The 11,319-nt window shown below is 41.6% G+C and overlaps 1 protein-coding gene across 1 annotated transcript in view; it reads right to left on the bottom strand.

Annotated features, from left to right (window-relative positions):
* Positions 1 to 10,335, bottom strand: part of Stx17 (syntaxin 17) — a 47,029-nt gene extending 36,694 nt beyond the window's left edge. Inside the window, exons 1-2 of the mRNA XM_005362161.2 lie at positions 10,289 to 10,335; positions 3,535 to 3,716 (exon numbers count right to left, since the gene is read on the bottom strand). Of these exons, the coding sequence (XP_005362218.1) occupies positions 3,535 to 3,657 (123 nt within the window). The 5' untranslated portion in view covers positions 3,658 to 3,716; positions 10,289 to 10,335. The remainder of the gene's footprint in view (positions 1 to 3,534; positions 3,717 to 10,288) is intronic.
* Between the last annotated feature and the right edge of the window lie 984 nt (positions 10,336 to 11,319).

The raw sequence follows: 11,319 nt of genomic DNA, 5'->3' as shown, positions 1-11,319 counted from the left end.
TAGCTCTTGTAGACCAGGCTGGTCTCAAACTCACAGAGATCCGCCTGCCTCTGCCTCCCGAGTGCTGGGATTAAAGGCATGCGCCACCACCGCCCGGCCTCTTGGATTATTTTTTCTATCTTGTTTCCTTAACTAAACTGCAAACTTCTTGAGAATTGAAAATCTATTTTTGCATATCATTCAAGGCTAGAAATCTAAGAAACAGCCAATACTAAAGACCCATAAATACTTACGGAAAGCTAATATTTATTTCCTGTAATAAATAATCTCGTTTCTCATTAAACCTGGTAGATTGAATACAAATATTCACTTCTGTTCTATTCCAAAATCCCATGAAAGGACAATAAAGAATGTTAAGAGGTGAAAATTCACAAGAGCAATAAGAACACAATAGAAGACACCAACAGACAAAAGCTTCCAGCCAAACTTCAGAAGCTGGAAAGAATATAGACACACTGTAGTGGATACAGCAGAGCACAGAGAGCAACAATCTGAGGCTGTAGAGGTGGCTGGAGGGGAGAGATACACGGAGGTCACAGGCGACTATCCTCCAGGAAGGCTGGACATCCAGAAATACTAGGTGCAGGTGACCAGTTAAAAAGTGTGGTAGAAAGAAAAGCAGGTTTAGTGGGAGGCTTACATAAGCCACACACACACAGTTACCACATCACTGACCTGCCCCATGATCACAGAAGGTAACCCTCTCTGCAGGGGCCAACTAGAAAACCTGGAGCCTGGACTCCAGGCCTAACAAGAACAAAGAGAGGATACTGTACTCAAGCAGCCTGGACTTGGAGTGGTGGTGAGCCTGTCATCTTCTTTGCTCACTTTCCTTCTCTTAGGTCAGATGGATGGTCACATAATGTACAGTATACTTACCCCTCTTAGCTCCCCCCAACCCCACTTTATCCCTGCTACACCATCGCCTCTAATAAAATAACTCCAACAGATGGACTGGGGTTAAAAACAAAGATGTTAAATCTGTAAATGTTAAGGTCTACTTCACAGGGCTGTGTCAAGATAATGTGTTTAAATACAAGGTGATGACATCAATCAGCACACTTCACAGGAAGCACCAGAGCTGGGATCTGAACAAAGAACAAAGCTTGAATGGAGGTAAATGATGGGGTGCATGTCATTAACAGATGTAAGACAGAAAGCAAAATTACTCAGGGCCATACTTCCTCTACCTTCTTTACTGAGGAATTCACCTTCAAAATAGAAAGAGGCTAATAAGATCATTAGGAGGAAAATGAAGCTGGGTTGGATGGAGAATGCCTGCAGGTAATGGAAGACTTCCATTACCATGAGATGAGATGGAGGCAAACCCAAGGCAAACAAACCCCACCTTATCTGATAAGCCATTTGGGGGTTTTCAATCCTGTGTGTACATCCCTTACAGTAAGTTTCTTCTTAGATCCCAACAATATGAAACAAAGAAAATTGTGTTCCAAGTTGGCTATCTTGTAGCTATTTACTGTGCTTTAGCTAAGAGGCATTAGCTAAGAAAGCTGAATGTTAAGGCTTCAAACTCCAGGATCACATGCTAGTAACACTTATCATGTGTAACAGTGTGCTGCTGAAGGGCCTGTGGAGCATGGCCCAGGTGTCCACAGCACACTGCTCTCATTGTTCTCACTGCTGCAGAATCACTCTGCTACAGGCTCCCCTTCAATTTCCCTCCAGTCTGGCTTTTTTCTCTTAAATTCATATTGGATGACTGATGGCCAGAATAATAAATATTTTATCTTTCTACACCTTTTCCTCAAGAAGAATATGCCTTTTGAAAGTGAGGCACTGCAAGACACCTGGAGCCTAAATTTAGTTAACTGTCCTGTACAAAGTGAGCACTACAGTTTTTAAATATGTTTACATGACATAGCCTATCCATCAAAATATGCTATTCAATTCTATACATAGAAAGAGGTATTTTCATAATTAGAATAGAAACCCTACAGTGAAGTGTTCAAATATACTTGAGTTTTCCTTCTTAGCTTTAGATATTATCATCTGTCTATCCATTATAATTATCTGAATGTCTGAAGGTCTCATAATAAGTAAAAATGCTAAAAGAAACATGTTCAGGCAGAGCAGAATCAATGGCACTGACTCCAAGATAACTCTCTTCTGACACCTGGTACAACTAATTCAATCAGTAGTGGACCTATTCCTTTTGCACCACCTTGCTGCAGGGTTCTCACTTTCCATTGGTATGGTTGTGCACACATGTAGTGAGAATTGAAGGGAATGCCAGCAGGCATTTTCATACAGAATAAGAAAGACGTGTTAAATCTCAAATGTAAAGTAGGACAATAAAGGGGGACATGGCTTTAATAGCTCACAAACCTCTTGTTTCTACCTTTTAGAATCAATTCATCCACTTAATGCTTATCATCTTTGTAATGGAGAAATGGATATGGCTCAGGACTTTGAAACAGACCTTACCAAATCTTTTATACATTTTGTAACACTGTAACAATATAGAAACAGAACTGTTTACTTTGGATTGCTCAACTCTAGGTGGGAGATTTGATATGTTTCTCTATCTCATGAAGCAAACATGGAATCCCTTCACATGTTTCCATTCCAAGAATACGAGACAGTTCCTTCTGTATCCTTACAAGCTATAGCTAAAACCTATGCTTTTTATGTAAAGAAGAAAGGAATTAAGGGATGAAAAAAAATATAATACTGAATTCTTAAAAAAAAAAATCCTCAGATAAATTTCCATTGCAGACATCTTAGAAATTAGTTTCTGTGGTTTTAAAAAAGCACTTAAATACTAAAAAAAATTGATAGGGAAAACACATTTGGTATTTTTAATGAATAGAGCTTATACTGAAAGGTTTAATGACCACATCGTCCACCCTAATCCTAAATTTGAAAAAGAGAAGGAGAGGAGAATACAGCTCAGTGTTTAAAGCAGAAGACAACCCACCTTTCCAAGCTATGGCTCACTTCTCAGGAAACCCGAGGCTGCTGTATCTATAAGCCCCACAAGCAGCCTATTCAGGGCAGGGTCGATGCTGGTCTCTGAGCAGCTCATCTACCCTCTGCCTATTTCCCCAGCCCACCTCGTCGGTACTTCTCAAAGAAAAGCAGTGAAGAAAGGAAATTCCCTCACATCACACACTTATCTACATCTTTACATACAGAGGAGAGAGTTACTGATAGGCACGAGTTCAAAACACTTGCCCTGGATGAACAAAATGAGCACAGCGCCCGTCTTCACATCACGAGCTCTATCAAACAGTCCAACTTAATTACTAACTACCTAAAACCTCCATGTGCAAATTTTTTAAACACACGTGGAGGTAGGAGCAGAGTAGGTACAAATTCTACTCCTGTCTCCCTTCTTTGACATAATAAAGGAATATATAAGAATTACATTTGTAGACCATGAAGACCAGCGTGAGAAGGGAATCCTGCTACATCAGGATTGGAAGTCTCAGATTCTCTATTCAGCTGGAATCCAGAGACAGCAAGTAAGAATCCAGGCAGGTACCTGCTTCTGCAGTGGAAACAAATGCTCACCTTCTCAATGTTTATCTGGTGTTTTCTTAACCTCTCCAGGTCTGTTGGGATCACTATCTTAGTGAATTTCTGGATAGCTGGCTCAAGTCGGCGTAACTTCACCTTTTCTTCATCTTCCAACATCCTAAAGCCTGTTGAGCCACGTCCACTTGTAGCGGCTCTCTTCTCTCATGCAGAAACACCTAAAGAGGAAGATTTAAGAATGCTTTTTACAACAGCTTCCATTATTTTAGAAATAAACAAATGTAGGGCTGGAGAGACAGCTCATCGGGTCATCTGGCTGCTCTTCCAGAGGGCCCAAGTTTGGTTCCCAGCACACACATGATGGCTCACAACCCCTGGAACTCCAGTTCCAGTTCTGACACCATTTTCTGCCCCCTCTGGCACCGCACACATGGTGTATAGACATACATGCAGGCAAACACTCATACATATAAAAATTTTTAAAAATAAAAAAAATCAACAAATATACAATTACTCTTTACTCTAAATACATATCAAACCCAAAACTGAACTTGAATGGCTTGGTTTTTTCTATCAAATGATGTATATTAAAATAGTATCTAGTCATTTTAAAGGACTCTTCAAACTGTTTCATTTTCATAGCACAGGTAGGACAGGAACTGGCCTGGAAACACTGATCCTCCCCACATCCCAAGCTTCTCTAGATGTTCAGAAAATATGAATAAGTGCAGGCCCATGAGATGGCTCAGTGGGTCAAAGAGCTTACCACCAAGCCTGAAGATCTGAGTTCAATACCTGGAACCCACAGGGTAGAGGAAAAGAGCTGAGTTCTCTAATATAGTACCTGTATCCCACATGGGCACACGGGCATGCACACACATACTCTCTAAATAAATAAAAAGGCAATAAAAAAAGTTTAAAGAAAATACAAAAATGAAAAGAATAAAACTATCAATGATCTATTTAACCTTAAGTACCTACTCTCTACATTCTGATGGCTCTCCTGAGGTCTTTTGCAATATGAAGTATGTATGTAAACACCACTAAAAATGAGTACTTCCTGATATGCTTTGGACACTGAATAGCTATCTTCTAAAAGAACTGCCAAATAGCAAAGCTGAAAGGAAAATTTTCACTTGATATTTCTGCTTATATCAAACTTCACTTCCAGTGTCATAATAATATAATTGTGTAATTATATACTTCAAGTACACTGCAGAATACAGAACTCCTTTCAGTGAAGGCCCTTATCTCCTCCTTATTAAACAAGGTGATTAGCAATGTCTACTAAATGACCAGCAACAGAACTCCAATAAGAAGCATATTTATAAGGCCAGGGCATGGCTCAGTGGGTAAGGGCACTTGCTACCAAGACACAGGCTAAGTGTGATCCCCAGGTCCTACATGGGAGAGACCTGACTTCCTTTGACTTCCACATGCACACCGTAGTATGCGAATGACAAACACATAAATAAATGTACTTCAATTTTTTTAAAAAACTGAATTCTTGCAGATATATGGAGATTTTTTTCCTGTTTTATCAGGATTCTACAGCAATATAAAAAGTTCCAGCATATGCTTTTGGGGACAGGAAAGGAGAGGTAAGAGCTGGAAGTAAGCATGCTCCAGAACCCTACATTGGCTTTACTGGACAAATTTTACTTATATCAATTTTATAAATTTGAGCTTGTAACAGATTTTACATAAATGATATGCTCTCCTATTTAGCTAAGCTTGAACACTACCAAAGTTTATTATGCTTTGATGCCACCTCTTTAGCCAATAGCCCAAGAATAACAAAGTTGAATATATACTCCTGTTGGGTTATGGCTTCTCAATCCAGTCCTCAGAGATACACATTCATGTACTGATTCTGTGAGACCGTGAATCTTTAAGATTCATTGTTTCCAGATTCTCAAAGAGATCAAATGCCCCTAACATTAAGAACTTCTTTAACCACACTCTAGTTTTTTCCTTTCTTCCAAAGTTGAAAATCTTGAAGCAACAGCTATAAAAACGTTGACTAAGAACTTGGTTCTTATGCTTAACACAAGCTCCCAAGGAGAATAAATGTTCAGGTATCGAAAGCAGAGTTAAAACAGAACCCCATGGCAGACTGGAACTAGAGACATATGGAGAAGTACAGTATGAGAAGAAATTGACTCAAGAAAAAGCTAATAAACCAACAGAAAATAGTAAAGGCCTAGAGCTGAGAAAGTGACCAAAAAAGGGAAGTATTGTCAAGTCTGTTCCTAAACAGACAGAGACATAAATGAAGAAACAGACTTTTCAAAAGGACATAAAAGAAGGATTGGGTTTCTTTTTTAAAAGCAGTACGTTACAAAGGACTGCAAAGGTAAACAAGAAGCCATGCACAGCTGGAGAGAGGACCACTGAATGCAGGCTCTCAGAACGCAGAGGATAAAGAATATGAGGAGACAAAGGACATAAACCTCACAAGCTCAGTAACCAACAGAAAAGAATACAGAAAACATACAAAGAAAATATTCTGAGAATTAAGGCAGAAGATCTCAAGTTGAAAAAGCACATAGCCCAGCTAGTATTAATAAAAACAAACTTACCTAAGCTTATGATAGGAAACTGCAAAGCATCAAGGACAAAGAAAAAAATCTTAAAAAGCAAACCAGAGATAACAGATAAATGAAAACAACAAAAGCAGCCAACTTTTCATCAAAGCAATATATCAAAGATAGGAATGTCTTCAAAGTACCAGGGAGCTGGGACATACCCAGGCAAATTATCATTTATGGTGAATCAAAATAATTATTTTCAAACATGCAAGACTGAGTTTAACAAACTCCTCATTAAAAGAAACTACTAAAATGAGAGGGAGGGAGGAAGGCAGGGAAGGAGGGAGGAAGGCAGGGAAGGAGGGAGGGAGAGAGAGGCGCACACACACTTGCTCTCATGTATGCTCACAAACATTTCTTTTTGTGTACTTCAGGATCCGTAGAGTCTGTTAAGGCATCTGGTAGGGAATGTGGTCAATAACATTTATTAAAATCACCCTTCTGCCCTTCAAAACACTACAAAGGATTATAAAAAACATACTTTAACAATAAAGAAAATAAAAGGATAGAATGAACATAATACCCTATTACTGGACTGAATGGATGAATGAATGCTGGATTTATTTTGAATAACATGATCAAGGATATGGGAAATGTTACCATGTAAATATTTTATTATGTACTTTTAGTAGCATAGGATTACAATGTGAATGCTCCATAATCTAATCATCCACTGTGTGCTATTGAAGATGATCCTAATTTTCCACTATTATAAACAAACTGTGATTACTTTCCTCATACATTAATCCATACTACCATCCATGATTACTTAATATAGAAAGCTAAAAATAGAAATATTAAGCAGACATACTTTAAATTTAAAAATATACACATTGCCAAATGTGCCACAAAAGGTTCTTCCAACTTACATTTCATCAGAAGCACTTCTACAAGTTCTAGCCAATTAAGTATGATTAGTGGGGGGAAACAGTGCCTCAAGAGACTTTTCTAGTTCAGTCTCATCCTAACAAAAATTTAAAAATATTTTCCTCTATCATTTTCTATTTTTACAAAATTATAGTATATAGTTATATAGTATATCTGAGAGCATAACATTCCATTGTTACCGTAACAAACATTGTCTAGCATGGCATCACACCATGAAATAGTTAACATTCAATGTCAGAATGTGTGTGGAAGTGTGTTTAAATAGTGGCTGAAAGTACTTTTCAGCACTTTGTATTTTTTTACTCATAAAGTTGGAACATGTTACATGATTAAAACACTAAACTAAAAAAATATAAAAGATCTCACACCTGTAAAAGTGTCCAAAAATAAACAACATGCCTAAGTTCCTAAACTTCTATGAAGCTGTTATATTATTTTAATAGTTTTAAAAAGTATAAAATATTTGTAATAGAATTTATTCTGTCATGGTGAGGTGATATACAGCTATTTGCACTTGTCAAAACCCACAGGGCTGTACGTATTAAAGATGAAATGGTACTGCATAAAAATTTAAAAACATCAAGATGTGGGAGAAACATAAAATGAAAAATAAGATATCAAAATAAGACTGAATTACCATAGAACTAAGCAGAGGGAGGGGGAACAATCAAAGCCCAGAATATGGTTGTTTTGCTGAACCTTGAAAGGCTAAAGACTAAAACAGTTGTGCTGTGTGCTTCTCTCTGTTGCAGAACATTTGTTTAACTACGGAAAGATACGTTGCACTTGTTTGATTATATAAAGATGTTTTGCTCTTTTGCCTTGCCTGCCTAAGGCACCTAAGTGGTTTAATAAAAAGCTGAATGGCCAATAGCAAGGAAGGAGGTACAGGCAGGACTTCTGGGTAGGGAGAATAAGTAGGAGGAGGAATTTAGGCTGCGGGAAGAAAGAAAAAGAGACACCAGGGGCCAGAGAGACAGACACGAAGGAAGCAGGAAAGTGGGACATACAGAATGAAAGAGATAAAAAGTCCCGGGGCAAACACAGATGAACAGAAACTGGTTAAACTAAGTTAAAAGAGCTGGTGGGACTAGGCTAAGACTGAGCATTCACAATTAATAAGTTTCCATGTCTTTATCTGGGAGCTGGTTGGCAGCCAGTATACTCTCAGTAGTATATTTTAGATATCCCGGAATTACTGTCTGCCCATACCAGGAAGGAACAAAAATCAGGAAACATTTCCCAGAAAATGAGTCAGTTCTCACCGTTAGACAACAAGCAGGAGCCAATACCAGGATGAACCTGGTGGTGTGAAAAGACAGATACCGCTCTGCTTTTTTTAAAAAAAACTATTCACAAATAAATACATAAGTAAACATTGATCTTGCATACATGGGTTTGCATACATGCATATACTGCGGCCCTTTGTAAGACTCTGAAAGCAATGACACCCTAGTAGCCTTAAGCACACCCAGACCATAGGGGTTGGGATCTGATACCATTCTGAAAGACAGGACCAACAAGAGAGAGAAGGAAACCAGGAGGCCTTGGGGAAGGGGCTGATTCCAGGACTGAGGCAGGCAAAACACAGGGGTGCAGAAAACAACCACCTCCCAATGGTCAAAGTGAGAACCATCTGATATAACAAATGCATAATAATAAAAAAAAATGCAGTTTTGTTTTGGTTTCTCCAAGACAGGGTTTCTCTGGCTGCCCTGAAACTCGGCTCTGTAGCCTGCCAAGTGCTGGGGTTAAAGGTGTGCACCACTACCACCCAGCAATCAAAGGAGTTTATATTGACACAACGAACTGAATACAGAAAAAGAAATAAGGAAGAACGGACAGCTCCTCTTTAGACAACAATTTCAGCAAAAGAAGGAGGGTAACTGAAGGGTACCACAGCACCAAAGCAATAGTACTTGGAGAATCACTGGAGTAGTAATTGCTGTGGAGAATCCCCCAGACACCAAATTTAATTAAGCGATCAAGTTTGACACCACAGGCAGCAGATCCCACGTGAAGGCTCCATGGTGGCATAAACTGCAAAGAGCACTGATGCCTTGTGGTATTCCTAACAAAAAATCGAAACAATCTATTCACAACAAACAAGAGCCAACTTCCTACTTGAAAGGCACTACCAACTCCTGGCTCTTCCATAGCATAGAAGCCACGAGACTTAGCGGACTGGAAGAGGTCATGCTGTTATGGAGGATAAAGAGTGAGGTTGGGTCTTAAGTCCCATTGAACACAGAACGTACTCTAATAAAGAGAGTGGACTCTCAAGAGACCCAGTTACTCTAATGTGAATCTCTTGATCTCGGTGACTGTACTTTGTATGGTATGTAAAATGCTAACACAAGGAACGCTGTAGTTTTCTGTATTACTTGTGCGATCTGTTTTTTTTTTTTTTTTTTTTTTTTCCAGTCAGGGTTTTTCCGTGAAACCCTGGCTGTCCTCGAACTTGTTCTGTAGACCAGGCTGGCCTTGAACTCCCAGAGCTCGCCCTGCGTGGCCACCACCACCCAGCTACTTACGTGAACTATCAATGATTGTAAATTACTTCACAGTTTTTGTGTTTGTGTACGTATAAGAATCGCTGTTTCGTGAACGGAAGAACTTTTAGAAGCCAGGGCTGTAATCATTTTCCTGGCACACACACTTGCAGTGAAAAGGTGTCAGGTGCTTTACAAACTGGATCTCCTGGAACTCACAACAAAGATGAGATGGGTACCTTTTTTACTCAGGGTCCCGAAGAAGAAAAAGTAATCAAATGTGAAGTAAATTACCCCAGAGTTACTTATAAGTGAAAAAGCCCCTTTCCTAGATAGTGTCCCAAACAGTTGACAACACCACCCCTCAAAAGTAACGCGTCCCCGTGGGCTTGTGGGTGGCGCACAGGGTGTTGACTTTAGGGTGCAGGCCCGGACCCCGCAGTTGCGGCCTCTCCGCGTCCTGCCTGGGCACCGGCGTCGCGTCGTATCCCTCGGCGTCACCAGGGCGCACCCGGACCACACCGACGCCCCCATCGGAGTGGCTGGGCAGGGGACCCGAAGACCCAGGGCCGGGACCATCTCTCCACAGCGACCCCGGAGGCCTTGGCACCGCGGGGTCCCGTCCTCCCCGCGCCCGCTGCGACAGCTGCTCCAAAACTGAAACCTGGGAGGCTCGGTCACTTCTAGAAGCGGACCGGCGCTCGCACCAACCCGAAGCCGGGCCTGCTGCCTGGCGCCTCTCACGGGCGTCCACACCCCGGCCCGCGGTGCCACAGCGCAGCCCAGCGCCCCCGAGGAGGCCGCCCGACAGCCCCTTACCTCCCGCCTAGGCGCTCGAGGCCGTCGACACTCACTGCGCAGGCGCGAGAGGGGCGGGGCACCTCCGGGGGGCGGGGTCGAGTGGCCCCGCCCCCTCTCGTCCCAGCGGGAGGGGAGGCAGGATGGACTGTCCCTGCCCCTGGAGGAATGGTTCCACGCGTGCTTTGGAGGTCGTCTTGTGTCCTGTGTGTCTACGACGATTTACATTTCGATAACCCCCTTCCTATTACAGTTTTTCTGCACATTTTCTTGTGCTCGCTGAATTTTGTTGGCGAAGACAACCACGTGTCCTTAGCTCTTTGGGTGTGTGGAAACTGGAGCTCAGAGAGGTGTGCCATTCCCCTTGGCCCCGCCCTCCAAAGCTCACGAGTGAAAGGGTGGGTGGGTGTGTGTGTTGGGGGGGGGGAACTTAATGGCCAAGGACACAGATAGAAGCAGGAACGAATTATGGTTTTGTTTAGAGCGTGCTGCAGTGCTTTGGGTGTCTGTCCTTATTAAAATGATAGTTGATGACTCTGAGGCGAAGCACAAATTTGAAGTGACTCATTCCAGTTCAGCCTGTTTGTGACAAAGGAGTTCTCCTAATTTTCTTCTCAAGTCGTTCCAGTTGGACCAGGTGCTGCAAGAACAAGCTTTAAAGTGTGTGCAGGTTGCTGTCCTTCCTCTCTGAATGGTCATTCCCTCGGACCCAGGCAGCCAGTGGTGTGTGGCACGTGCGCGCGCACGTGCATGCATGGATATGTGTGTGTGTGTGTGTGTGTGTGTGTGTGTGTGTGTGTGTATCAGATCGTTGCTTAGAATGGATCCCTTAATGATGTAGTTTTCAACAATCTTAAGGATGTTCACATCGACTATAAGCAAACTCAGTTCTTTTTTTGCTTATTTGCTTTATTTTTTGTTCTTTGTGACAGGGTTTCTCTGTAGCTTTGAGCCTGTCCCAGAACTAGCTGTTGTAGATCAGGCTGGCCTTGAACTCACAGAGATCCTCCTGCCTTTGTCTCCCGGGGGGCTGGGAGTAAAGGCGTGCACCA

The sequence above is a fragment of the Microtus ochrogaster genome, linkage group LG5 (assembly GCF_000317375.1).
Source record: "Microtus ochrogaster isolate Prairie Vole_2 linkage group LG5, MicOch1.0, whole genome shotgun sequence".
In the NCBI taxonomy this organism is placed as follows: domain Eukaryota; kingdom Metazoa; phylum Chordata; class Mammalia; order Rodentia; family Cricetidae; genus Microtus; species Microtus ochrogaster.
The sequence above is the reverse complement of the archived record's forward strand: the minus strand, read 5'-3'. Positions and strand labels throughout refer to the sequence as shown.